This window comes from Protobothrops mucrosquamatus, unplaced genomic scaffold (genome assembly GCF_001527695.2).
Source record: "Protobothrops mucrosquamatus isolate PMUCROS unplaced genomic scaffold, P.Mucros_1.0 scaffold4413, whole genome shotgun sequence".
NCBI classification, from domain to species: Eukaryota; Metazoa; Chordata; class Lepidosauria; order Squamata; family Viperidae; genus Protobothrops; species Protobothrops mucrosquamatus.
The window spans coordinates 56,226-68,599 of record NW_015390326.1 but is presented as its reverse complement, the minus strand read 5'-3'; the positions used below and the strand labels follow the sequence as shown (position 1 = coordinate 68,599).

General features: G+C 57.3%; 1 protein-coding gene across 1 annotated transcript in view; it reads left to right on the top strand.

The window, feature by feature from the left end:
- LOC107298986 (collagen alpha-2(XI) chain-like) overlaps window positions 1–12,374 on the top strand; it is a 40,643-nt gene that overhangs the window by 14,818 nt on the left and 13,451 nt on the right. Inside the window, exons 8-31 of the mRNA XM_015828344.1 lie at window positions 8–49; window positions 387–440; window positions 563–616; window positions 875–919; window positions 1,109–1,162; window positions 1,258–1,302; window positions 1,879–1,932; window positions 2,313–2,357; window positions 2,478–2,531; window positions 2,723–2,767; window positions 3,737–3,790; window positions 4,229–4,273; window positions 5,043–5,096; window positions 7,490–7,597; window positions 7,694–7,747; window positions 8,035–8,088; window positions 8,609–8,653; window positions 8,878–8,931; window positions 9,579–9,623; window positions 9,946–9,999; window positions 10,090–10,143; window positions 11,128–11,181; window positions 11,322–11,429; window positions 11,648–11,737. Of these exons, the coding sequence (XP_015683830.1) occupies window positions 8–49; window positions 387–440; window positions 563–616; window positions 875–919; window positions 1,109–1,162; window positions 1,258–1,302; window positions 1,879–1,932; window positions 2,313–2,357; window positions 2,478–2,531; window positions 2,723–2,767; window positions 3,737–3,790; window positions 4,229–4,273; window positions 5,043–5,096; window positions 7,490–7,597; window positions 7,694–7,747; window positions 8,035–8,088; window positions 8,609–8,653; window positions 8,878–8,931; window positions 9,579–9,623; window positions 9,946–9,999; window positions 10,090–10,143; window positions 11,128–11,181; window positions 11,322–11,429; window positions 11,648–11,737 (1,365 nt within the window). The remainder of the gene's footprint in view (window positions 1–7; window positions 50–386; window positions 441–562; window positions 617–874; window positions 920–1,108; window positions 1,163–1,257; window positions 1,303–1,878; window positions 1,933–2,312; window positions 2,358–2,477; window positions 2,532–2,722; window positions 2,768–3,736; window positions 3,791–4,228; window positions 4,274–5,042; window positions 5,097–7,489; window positions 7,598–7,693; window positions 7,748–8,034; window positions 8,089–8,608; window positions 8,654–8,877; window positions 8,932–9,578; window positions 9,624–9,945; window positions 10,000–10,089; window positions 10,144–11,127; window positions 11,182–11,321; window positions 11,430–11,647; window positions 11,738–12,374) is intronic.

The following is a 12,374-nucleotide window of genomic DNA, read 5'->3' as shown; positions in this document are numbered from 1 at the left end:
GGCTGGCGCTGACGGCGCACGGGGGATGCCTGGCGAGTCCGGCCTGAAGGTAAGAGCCCCGTTTCCACGAGGGAGGAGGACTCGAACTCGGCTCTCCCAGTCCCGACGACAACGCTGGCCAAGCGCTGCGGGGTTCCCTACTCTCACCTCCCTCACTGGGGGGCCAGCTTCCCTGGGGGGACCCCCCCACTTTCTCGGTTGCCCCACCCTGCTGCGGGATTGTGGGGAACACCCCCTCATGCCCCACGCCCAGCTTCTCTGCTGCTCCTAGTCTCCCCCCCTTGCAAACAGGGGCAGGTCACCTTGTGGCCCCTGTAGGGGTCCCTAGGGGCCTCTGAGCCCCCCCCACTGTTGCCCCCCCTCTTTCTCACGCAATTCTCCTTCAGGGCGACCGGGGTTTCGACGGGCTGCCCGGCCTTCCCGGGGACAAAGGATACCGGGTGAGTGGGATGGGGGAGAGGGAGGGGGTCCCTGTGGGGGGCACATGCCAGGCTTGTCCTGGATGGGGGGTCCCCTGCTTTCTTGGCGGCCCCCCCAATTCTGCTGCTTCCCTCCTTGGCAGGGGGACCCCGGTGCGCAAGGCGTGGCTGGACCTCCGGGCGAAGACGGCGAGAGGGTAAGGCCTGCGCGGACAGGAGGGGAAGAGTGGAGGGCCGAGGAGACAGCCCTCCCCGTGAATCTTCCCCCACCTTGAGGACTAGCAACTTGAGCTTGAATACGGACCCCCCCAGGGAGGTCCTCGAGGGCCAGGCTGGGGGTTTCTGCCAGGGGGTTTCCATCGGCCTCTATAAACAGAAAAGGGGAGGAGGGGGGGGCATAAAAACGCAAGCCGGTTTTCCCCCTCGCGAACGTTCTCCCCTTTCCCGCACTGCAGGGAGACGATGGTGAGATCGGGCCTCGGGGCCTCTCCGGAGAATCGGTACGTAGCATCCCCAGCCTGGGGGGGGGGTGGTGGAAAATCAGGCCTGTTTGGGGAAGGGCATTTTAAAGGACCCCATCGCTCGGGTCCTTGGGGGTCCCCAGAGGCGAAAATCGGGGAAGAGGGTCGCGGTCAGCCCCCGAGGCTCCGCTTTGGCCTTCTCCCGCCCATCCCGCCTTCTCTTCGCAGGGACCAAGAGGCTTGCTGGGCCCCAAAGGGCCCCCAGGCGTCCCGGGGCCACAGGTAAGTGCTGGGGAGGGACACCCCCCTACCCCCACCCTCCCCCACCCTCGGGGCTTCCGCTGACCACCGACTCTGGCCTACCTTTCCCTCGGCAGGGCGTGCGTGGCGTGGACGGCCCCCACGGACCGAAGGGGAGTCTGGTAAGTGGACGGAGGCCTCGTCTGGACCGGAGGCAAAGCAGCAGCCCTGGTGGTTTTTAGAGGGTTGGCGCGATGAGGGGCTTCTGAGCGTGCGCAGAGTGCCTTTCCCACCAGCCTTCCCCGGCAGCCTCGGAGAGAGGCCTTGGGATCCCGAAACGGGCCCTCTGGGGAGGAGGCAGCCGGAGAGGGCGGAGAAGTCCGCATGACACTCGGCCTAGGGCCCCTTGGTGGCAGGTTGGTGGCACATGGGCAGTTGTAGTCCTATAAAGGTTGCCCGGGATGATGGGAGCTGCAGTCCAGGACTCTAGAGAAGGTGAAGTTTGCGGACAGGGATTATTAGACGGAGGTTAGAGAGGGTGGCGCAAGAGTGGATTCCAAGCCAGGCCAGGGGTCGGGCTGGATGATCTCCAGTTACCTGGACCGATTGGGGAAGGTGAAATGGCTCCCGGGAGGCCACCAGGAGATCCGAAACGTCCCCCAAACAGGCCTTCATTGAGAGCCTGTTGGGGAAACGTCGAGGGCACGTCCGAGGGTCTGTCTTGATCTAACCCCTGCCCCCCGTTTGTCTATCTCCAGGGTCCACAAGGGGAGCCGGGGCCCCCCGGCCATCAGGGGACCCCAGGGACACAGGTAAGTCCAACCTGGGTGGAGGAAGACCGCCCTGGCCTGCCCTCCCCATTGCTTCCCAGCTGCAGGGCTCTCTGGGGGGGGGCTGGCTGTGCTTAGATTCCCCTCCCCTCCTCCGGTCCGCCTCCCTAACAACAGCCCTGTGGGGTAGGCAGGTTGGGGGGGGGAGGACGTTGGCTGCAGCTTTTCTGCAGTCGAGGCAAACTCTTGAGTCCCTCTTTTGTTCCGGTTCGGCTCTCTGGGTGATCCGAAGCCTCTTGGGCTCCCCCCAAAAACCGCAGGCCTCCGGGGAGGAGGAGGGGGGAGAGGTGGGGGAGGGATCTGGGCGGGGCTTTGGCCTCCAGGAACCGCCTCTCACCCCATCTTCCCTTCCCTGCTTCCAGGGCTTGCCGGGACCGCAAGGCGCCATGGGGCCCTCTGGGCAAAAGGTGAGGAGGGGGCGGCTGGAGGGGGAGTGGGGGGGGTGGGGCTCTCTGGAGCCAGAGCCCAGGGAGGGGAGGGGCCTCCTGGCCTTCTGGGTCCAACGGGGTCTCCCCGCTCTTTTGCAGGGACCCCAAGGGAAACCCGGACTTCCTGGCATGCCTGGCTCGGACGGACCCCCGGTGAGTACCCCCATCCTCCATCCGTGGCCTTTTGGGGAGGGGGCCGACCCCATCCGACCCTCCCGAGCCTCAACCCTGGATCCGGGGGGCCGAAGATCCACCCTGGGGCAGAGTGGCCTCTGTTCCCCGGGGAGGGCTCCCCGAGATGGTGGGGACCCCCTGACACCCCCCCCGCCTTCTTCTCCCTGCAGGGCCACCCAGGCAAAGAGGGACTTCCGGGCACCAAAGGGCAGCCGGTGAGTGGACAGGCCAGCCTCTCCAAGCCGTCCTCGGGTGGGTGGGTGGGCTTTGGGGCCCGGGTGCGAATGGCGGGGCAGGAAAAGGAGCGCTCCGAGGCTGCTGGGGGGCCCCCATCCTGGCATGTGGCACCATGAAGGGAAGCCTCCCTGGGCATCTGATGGAGGGGGGGGAAAGCAGCGGGGGGGAGGTTGTGGAGGGAGGGGGGTCTTAGNGAGGGGAGGGGAGAGGAGAGGGGAGGAGGAAGGGATTGAGAGGGTCTCCCTTCCCCGGGGCCATTTAAAAGCTTTAAGGGCCCCGTTGTTATTTTTTTAAACCATTTATTCATTTTTGATTGATTGATTGATCGATCGATCGATTGATTGCCCATCTCATTCGGGGACCCTGGGAGGCATACATCGTATAACTGGGGGGGTGGGGGAGCTGAGAAAGCCTTGCAAGGTGGGTGGGGGGACGGGGAGGGGCCCTAGCCAGACCCCTATCTCATTCGGTTGAGGCCTTTTCCATGAGTCCCCTTTGGGAAGTGCAGTTCCCCTTTTCAGCCACCGGGGGGTGGAAAAAGAGCGTGAAGCAGCCACCCGCTTCCTCAATTCTCCAGCAGGGGGCAGACCTGAACAACTCCTACAATGACATCAGGGGTAGGCAACCTCGGCTCTTTTATGGCTCACGGACTTCAACTCCCAGAATTCCTGAGTCAGCTGTGCTGACTCAGGAATTCTGGGAGTTGAAGTCCGTGAGCCATAAAAGAGCCGAGGTTGCCTACCCCTGTCCTACATCATTACGCCCAGGAAGGGCAGGGCAGGTTTCCTGCTCTGGAGATGGTGTGTATGTGTCTTTGTGTGTGTGTGTGTGTGTGTGTGTGTGTTGCCAGGAAACAGGGAGGCAAAATTCTGGGGGGTGGGAGAGAATGAGATGGTAACTCTGCCTCCGTGCGGGCCTGATCCTGCCTCTCGCCTCCCTCCTCACAGGGCCCCTCCGGCCCCCAAGGACTAGTGGGCTACCCGGGTCCCCGCGGAGGAAAGGTGAGTCTGCGCTGCGACCTCCCCCTGGGAATTTGAGGGGGGGTGGACTCAGGAGGAGGGTGGGGCGGGAGGGGTATCATCTTGGGTTCCCCCTCTCCCCCCCCCGGGGCCTTGGAGGTGAGCAGGAAAGGCCTCCAAGAGGGGGGGGACAGAAGATGAGGAGGGGCTGAGCTCCGCAGAATGGAGGAGGGGGGCTGGGAGCAGGGAGAGCTCCGGAGGGAGAAGGGGGGGGTGAGGGACTGAAGCGGTCTCAGGAGCCCACCGGGACCACCAGGACATCACCCCCCCAGCCCAGAAAAGGGGCCCCCTCTCTGCACATCCGGTGCATCATGTTGTTCGTGCCCACGAGGAGAACTTTATCCCTCGTCCTGGGGTTGCTGCTGGGAAGCATGGGGCTTGTGGTCCGGCCCACGTCGGTGACTCCGTGTTCCCCCTCAGGGTACTGACGGCGTCCGTGGCTTGAAAGGGCAAAAGGGCGAAAAGGTGAGCTTCCCCTTTTTATTTAAGGCTCTGTTCCCCCCCCCACCTTCCCCGAGCCAGACCCACTTCACTTGCATCCTCACGACAGCCCTGTGAGGTGGGCTGGGCAGGAATAGAGGGGAGACAGGCCCGGCGTTTCCTAGCGATTTCTGTGCTGAGGTGGATTGGAATTTGAGTCCCCCCGTGTCTGATCCCTGATGGCTGCATTATGGATCCCCCCCAAGGATGTAACTGTCCCCCCGTGACACAGCCAGGGCCGCTTGAGGTCATCCGGTCCACCCTCCCTTGCTCAGATTCTGTTTTCCTGCCTCCTGCAGCTGTGGCCGATGGCCTTCATGCCCTGAAGGCAGGGGAGACATTCAAGGGTTACAGCAGGGCCTCCCCTCTTTTGCAACCCGGCTCCTTCTTGGGTTACCCCTTCGTCCTCAGAGGAGGCACATCCTTGGGGGACCGGGTGCTTTCATGTGGGGTGCCCCATTTTCCCCCCCTTGCTCTGAACTGCCCCTGCTATGAATCACCATGAAGGTCCCCAGTGCTGAGTCCTTCCTCTCTGCTAACCCCCCATCAGAGGGGGAAGCAGGGGGGGTCTGAGCGTGGGGGGTCAATTCAAAGCCCCCCTAAGGATCCCCTTTTCCTTCTGCTGTACGATTCTGCCTCTGAGCTGGCAGTTGGGGGTTCATATGTCGTGGGGTGGCTTGTTTTAGGGTCCAACTTTTCCATTCCCTCTCCCTATTTCTGAATGGTGCCCTCCTGCCCCCTTTTGTTCTTGTAGGGTGAAGAAGGGTTCCTGGGCATCAAGGGTGACGTGGGCCCAAAAGGCGACAGGGTAAGTGGGGTAATGTTCATCCGTGGATGAAAAACCTAAAGGGGAAAAACAACTCAAGAAGTGTGGGCAACTCTGAAAAATGCGATTATAAAAGCCCAGTACAGTCCAATACCATTGAAAAAGAAAAACAAGAAATCCAAGAAGAAACCAGCACAGCTGCACAACATTCTCTCTGATAAACTCAAACACAAAAAGGATAAATGGACAAAAAATGGAAAGAGGGACACATAACTCAGGCAGAGTATCAGCAGATAGCCCGAATCTGCAAATACGGAAAGCAAAGGCTCAGAATGAACAAAGACTTGCAACAAAAGCCAAAGATCATTTTTAAAAAGTTTCTTTTAACGTATGAAAAACAAGAAAAAAGCCAAGGAAACTGTAGGCCCACTAAAGAGAGAAGATGGCAAGGAAATTACAGACAACAGGGAGAAAGCAGAGCTGCTTAACTCATACTTTACATCAGTCTTCACACACAAGAAATCGTAGCTTAACACACCAAAAAAAAAAACCCACTGCAAAAGACACACTAGAAACAAAAATTAAAATAAGCAGGAAAATGGTAGGAGAACATCTATCCGACCCTGACGACTATAAATCACCGGGACCCGACAGATTACACCCCAGAGGAGAAAAAACAAACGGACCCAGGAAACTACAGACCAATCAGTTTAACATCAATACCTGGGAAGATCCTAGAAAAGATAATCAAAAAACAGATCTGCGAACAACTAGAAGCAAAGTCATAACTACACAGCCAGCACGGATTTGTCGAAAACAGATCATGCCAAACCAATCTTATTTCATTCTTCGATAAAGTGACTAAACTAGTAGACCAGCGAAACACAGTGGACGTAGGCATTTGACAAAGTAGACCACAATCTACTGATTGGTAAGCTGGAAAAAAGGTAGAATAGACAACATCACCACCAAATGGATCTGTAGCTGGCTGACAAGCCTTACTCAAGGAGTAGCCCTCAGTGGCCCCACATCCGCATGGAGGGAAGGGAGCAGTGGGGAACCACAAGGCTCCGTCTTAGGCCCCGCAAACTCTTCAACATCTTCATAAATGACTCAGATGAAGGAATTGAAGGGAAACTCGTCAAATTTGCAGATGACACTAAACTGGCAGGAGTAGCCAACACCCCAGAAGACAAACTCAGGACCCAAAAAGATCTTGAGAAACTCATACAGTGGGCCCTATCCAACAACATGTGTTTCAATGTGGAGAAAAGGAAAGTCTTACATTTAGACAAGAAAAACCAAAGGTACGAGTACAGACTGGGCGAAACCTGGGTCAAAAACAGCCACCGTGAGAGGGACCTTGGAGTCCTAGTGGACGATCCCTTGACCGTGAGCCAGCCGTGTGCAGCAGCAGCAGCAGCCAAAAAAGCTAACGCAGTCCTGGGTTGTATAAACAGAGGCCTAGAATCCAGATCATGCAAAATATTAGTACCGCTTTATAAAAGCCCTAGTAAGACCACACCTGGAGCACTGCAGCCAATTTTGGTCACCATATCATAAAAAGGATGTTGAGAGTTTGGAACAAATTCAGAGAAGAGCAACTTAAGAGGATCCAAGGCCTGGAGGCTAAAACATAGGAAGAACGGCTGCAGGAATTTGGTTTGGCCAGTCTAGAGAAAACAAGAAGTAGGAGAGACATGATAGCAGCGTTCCAGTATCTGGGGGGCTGCCACAAAGAAGAGGAGGGGGGTCACGTTATTCTCCAAAGCGCCTGAAGGCAGGACGAGAAACAACGGCTGGAAACTGACCAAAGAGAGAAGTAACCTGGAATTAAGGGGAAAGTTCCTAAAAGTGAGAACAAATAACAATTAACCAGTGGAACAGCCTGCCACTGGAGGCTCTAAAGAAGAGACTGGAAAACCATTTGTCCAGACTGCTTTAGTGAATCCTGCCTGAGCAGGGGGTTGGACTAGAAAACCTGCCTGAGCAGGGGGTTGGACTAGATGACCTCCAAAGCCCCTTCCAACTTTTTATTTTTATTATTTTTATTATTTTTATTATTTTTTTATTATTTTTATTATTATATTATTATTATTGTTGTTTTTATTTTTATTGTTATTATTGTTATTGTTATTATTACCTCCAAGGTCCCTTCCAGCTCTATTCTGATTGATTGAATGATTGATTGATTGATTGATTGATTGATTGGGTCCCTTCCAACTTTTTATTTTTATTATTTTTATTATTTTTATTATTTTTATTATTTTATTTTTTGTTATTGTTATTGTTATTATTGTTATTATTACCTCCAAGGTCCCTTCCAGCTCTATTCTGATTGATTGATTGAGTGATTGATTGATTGACTGATTGACTGATTGATTGATTGAAGTTCTCCCAGAGGCGGGAGATGACCCTCTGCCTTCTCTGTGCAGGGCGAGCTGGGGGTCCCAGGGTCCCGTGGAGAAGACGGGCCCGAAGGCACCAAGGGGCGGACGGGCCCCTCTGGCGATCTGGGTCCTTCCGGATTGGTGGGAGAGAAGGTGGGTATTGGGGCTGGTGGGGGGGGCTTTGGAGTTGGACCCACCCCCACCCTCCCCTCCTCCGTTGACCCCCTTTCTTTCTCTCCCTCCTGCCAGGGCAAACTGGGGGTGCCGGGTCTCCCCGGATATCCTGGCCGACAAGGCCTCAAGGTGAGTAGAAGCCGGACGAGTGGGGCCCTGGGGGGGGGAAGAAGGGACCGTGGGGTGGGAGGGAAACCTGGGGCTCCCCGTTGGGGGTTCAAGCAGCCGAGTGACCTGGGGGGGTTGCTGGTCCCCCGAGCACATCTAGGTTGGGGTCTCAAGGGGGCCTGGCTGGAGAGAAGCTGACAGGGGGTCCCCGTGTGACGTGCCCCAGTGAAGCCCCTGCAGTTCTTCGCCCAAGATGGCGCCCCTCCCCTCCCCACATTCGTGACCCCCCCTCCTTCTTCCCTCCGCAGGGTTCGCAAGGGTTCCCCGGCTTTCCTGGATCGAATGGCGAAAAGGGGGTTCGGGTAAGTAGCACCCCTTCTCCGGCCCATCCGGGGCCCCTCCAGAGGCCTGGGGGGGCCCTTCAATGGAGGCAAGAATAGGGTCCGAGCCCCCGTGGGGAAAAGATGGGGTGCAGAGGATGCCCCCCATCCCAGAATCCCTCAATATCCCCCCCCTATTCTATCCCTTTTATTCTGCACAATGTCCTGTTGCGGGTTGCACAAACGTCCAGCTGTTTGTGTTAAAGCTTGCAACCACAGAAACGGCCTTGGAGCCGTTGGGCCCCTGCAAAGCCTCCCTGGGACGCTTTCCCCAAGAACTCTGCACGCGCTCAGGGGCAGGAAAGGGGGCCCTTGTGTGGCATCAGAAAGGAAGACTTTGCTTCGTGTTAATGGAGCTGTGTTTGGGGCATCCGTCTGTGGCCCCCCCGGAATAGCTCCCCCCAGGATGTTTGGGGGCACAGAGGTGCAGGGTTGGGGGGGCTTATTGTGGGGTGGGGGCTGCTTCCTAAACCGGCCTTTGCTCCTTCCTCCCCCCCTGCAGGGCCTCTCTGGGAAAATGGGACCACGAGGCGAACGAGGACCCTCCGTGAGTCAAAGGGAGCGGATTGCACTTTTGGGGAGGGGGTCTGGCAGGGGATTTGCCCCCGCTTTCCCGCCCGTTTCCGGTGCCAAGTGCGAACGAAGGGGGGGCTTTGTCTGGGGGCCACTGGTCGCCTGCTGGCGGCTCTGAAGGTGTGGGTGGCGGTGGGGTGACCCCCGGGACGCAGGGCCGTGGCCCCTGGTCGGACGCACCCTCTCTCTCTCTTTCAGGGCCCCAGAGGACAGCGGGGGCCACGAGGAGCCACGGGGAAGATGGGAGCCAAGGTGAGCCTGGTCAGCTGGGCTGGGGGGGCAGGGGTGGGGCAGAGGGAGCCCCAGAGATGTGGGGCTGGGGGGGGTCAAAGGCACCCCGGCTGAGCCTGACCCTCCTCTTGGTTTGGGCAAGCGTTGTGCTGGGGTGCCAAGGGCAGGCTCCACTCAGAAATCCAGAGGTAGACTGCTCCTGCATCTGGAGGATCCATTTTCGGCAGGAAGGGAGGGAGGAGGGGGGAAAGTCGATAAATTTTCAGGCCAGAAAAACCTGCAAGAAAAATCTGGAGGAGAACGGAAGACGATTACACATCTCGCTTGTGCATTTGCCCTCGTGTGTGTCCATGTGTGTGTGTGTGTGTGTGTGTGTGTGTGTGTGGTAGACCAGCGGTGTTTACACAAACAAATCTCGGTGTACGGAAACCGCAAGGTCTGGATTATGCCCGCGTGCAGATGGGTGCATCTTCTTCCTGGCGCCGCACCCACCTCGGCCGCCGCCGTCGCACAACTCAGCCGAGAGTCCGGCAGCCTTCGGGCACAGATTTTAACACTTAGTGTTGGTGCAAATCCCCTCCTGTGTGTTACGTCAACGCAAAGAAGCCAGAGAAGGAAGCTCAGGGGTCCGGTGGGCTGACCCCCCTCTCTTTTCTCCCCCCCTCCAGGGCACCTCTGCTGGGGAAGGGCCCTCGGGGCCCCCCGGAGAACGGGTAAGCCGGGATCCCGAAGCTGGTGATTTGGCCGGGCGCTTGGCAGAAGGATAGGTCCCCTCGCCCTCGGTACCCTGCCGTGGGGGGCTCCTGGCTGGAGGCTGCTGGGGGGGAGGAGGGGAGGGAGGGAGGGGGAGACAGGCAGGTCGGGGGTCCCTCTGCAAGAAGCTAAGTGGGCTCAAGAGCCACAGAGACCATATTCCTGAGCACCATGGCTGTCTGGAGGTGGTATGTTCCGGTTTGGGTCCAGCTTTGAGGGGGGAGGGCACCCTGGCATGACCCCTAATGGGGGGCTCTCCTCCTCCTCCTCCTCCTCCTGCAGGGTCAACCAGGACCGCAAGGCCCGAACGGATTCCCCGGACCGAAGGGACCCCCGGTGAGTCACAACCCCCCCGCCTCCTCTGTCCCCCCCCTCACTGTCTCCTCCCCCCCAATTGCTAACTCTGCCCCCTTTCTTTGTCCACAGGGCCCCCCCGGGAAGGATGGGATGCCCGGCCACCCGGGGCAGCGTGGAGAAGTGGTGAGTGACGGCTCTGCCCCCCCCAGCCAGCTGTTTCTCCCCCCCCGTGAGATGACGTGGGGCTCAGATTAATAATAATAATGATAAAGTTGGAAGGGACCTTGGAGGTCGTCTAGTCCAACCCCCTGCTCAGGCAGGATTAGCCCCGGGGAGCATCTCCCCAAAACCCCGGCCCCGAGAAAGTGGTGGGGGCCCTTCAACATTTCAGAATTTGCATTTTCTTCACCTTTTTTTATTTAAAAAAAAGTATTTTAAATTTGGAAACATTGAGATCCAATTTGTAGATGTACGTCTGAATCCAACCTTGGAGATTTAACGTCGTAATTGTGTGTTTTGTTTTTTTTAAATTTAAAAGAACAACAACAAATTTCCTGGAGATTTTTTTTTCCAGAACTCCTTTTGAACTCAAGCCTGCCCACCTCAAAGGGTTGGTTTTGTGTGTGTGTGTGTGTGTGTGTGTGTGTGTGTGTGTGAAACTAGGAAGAAGAATAAGCATTTCGGCCGTACTGAACGAAAGTGAGATAGAAATGGAAAAAATTGGACTAGATGACCTCCAAGATCCCTTCCAACTTTTTTTATTATTATTACTATTATTATTACTATTATTATTATTATTAGTAGTAGTAGTAATTATTATTATTATTATTATTATTATTATTAAAATCAAAATCAAATTTCTAACGGGGGTGGGGGGGAGAAAGGATGCCCTCGGCTGCAGAATACGGGGAGGGGAAAAGAGAGGGAGGCACTCTGCACGTGCTCGAGGGACCTCTTCTTCCCCCACGGGCCCCCTACGCTCCCTAGCAGAGAAGACTCGGGTTTCGCTTCGGGAGGGTTCCGGGTGCGAATTCCGCCCTTTCCTGGGCTAGGCTGGGGCAAAGGCTGCCGAGCCCGACAGACTCAGCCCTGGTTTATATGAGGGGGGGGGTGTTTGACGCTGCCCCCCCCCAGTAATCCTCCCCGCCACCCTCTTTTGCCTTCCAGGGGCTGCAAGGCAAGGCTGGCTCCCCAGGCGGGCCCGGCATCGTGGGGCCACAGGTAACGGCTGCCCCCCCAGAAACGGGGTGGGAGTGGGAGGGGAGGGGGGGTGCTGGGGAAGGGAGGGGGTGCTGGGGAGGGGAGGGACCACAGCGGCGGCCCTTCAAACACGTCCCCCCCGGTTGCTTTTTTCCACACAGGGCCCCGCGGGGGAGACGGGCCAGATGGGGGAGAGGGGCCACTCCGGCCCCCCCGGACCACCAGGAGAACAAGGGCTGTCGGGGCCCTCCGGGAAAGAAGGGACCAAGGTAGGCCAGGGGGGCCGACCCCCTCCGCCCCCTCCCCTCCCTTGCAGTGGCCCCTACGGAGGGGGGGTCTTTTGCGGCTGTCCCTCGTGCACTGGGCCCTCCCCACGAGGGGGCACTTGGCTGTGCAAAGAATCAGAGGGGGGGAACGGGGCTTTTCCTCAGCTGGGGGGGCTCCTGGGGGGACACTGTGGGGCTCCATATGTGTGTGTGTCTTTCAGGGCGACCCAGGAACCGTCGGAGGGCCCGGGAAGGATGGACCCCCAGGGCTGCGGGGCTTCCCCGGAGAGCGCGGCCTTCCCGGCACGGCTGTAAGTGCCCCCCACCCCCCCCTCTCTGAGGGGACAGCGGGGGGGGGGGGAAGCACGGCCCCTCCCCGCAAGAGGGGTCTGCCTGGGGAGGGAGCAGGAATAGGAAGTCCCCCCCCTCTCTTCATTTTCTTTCTCTCTCTCTCTCTCTCTTTTCATTCTTTCTCTCTCTCACTCGCTTTTCGTCCTCTCTGTTTTGTCCACACTCTTTCTCTCTGTTTCTGTCTCTTTCTGTCTCTCTCTGTCTTTTTCTTTCTCTCTCTTCATTCTTTTTCTTTTTCTCTCTTTTCATTCTTTCTCTCACTCTCTCACTCTCTCTCTCTTCCTCTATTTTTGTCCACACTCTCTTTCTCTCTCTCTGTCTCTTTCTCTCTCTCTCTCCTTCTTCTGTCTTTCTCCCTCCCTCTCTCTCTCTCTCTTCCTCTTCTCTATTTTTGTCCAGACTGTCTCTCTCTCTCTCTCTTTTCATTCTTTTTCTCTTTCTCTCTTTTCATTTTCTCTCTCTCACTCTCTCTCCCTCCTCTATTTTTGTCCACACTGCCTCTCTTTCTCTCTTTCTGTCTCTCCTTCCTCTCTGTCTTCGTCCCAGTTTTTCTCTCTTTCTCTTTCTCTCTGTCTCTCTCTCTTTCTCCCTCCCTCT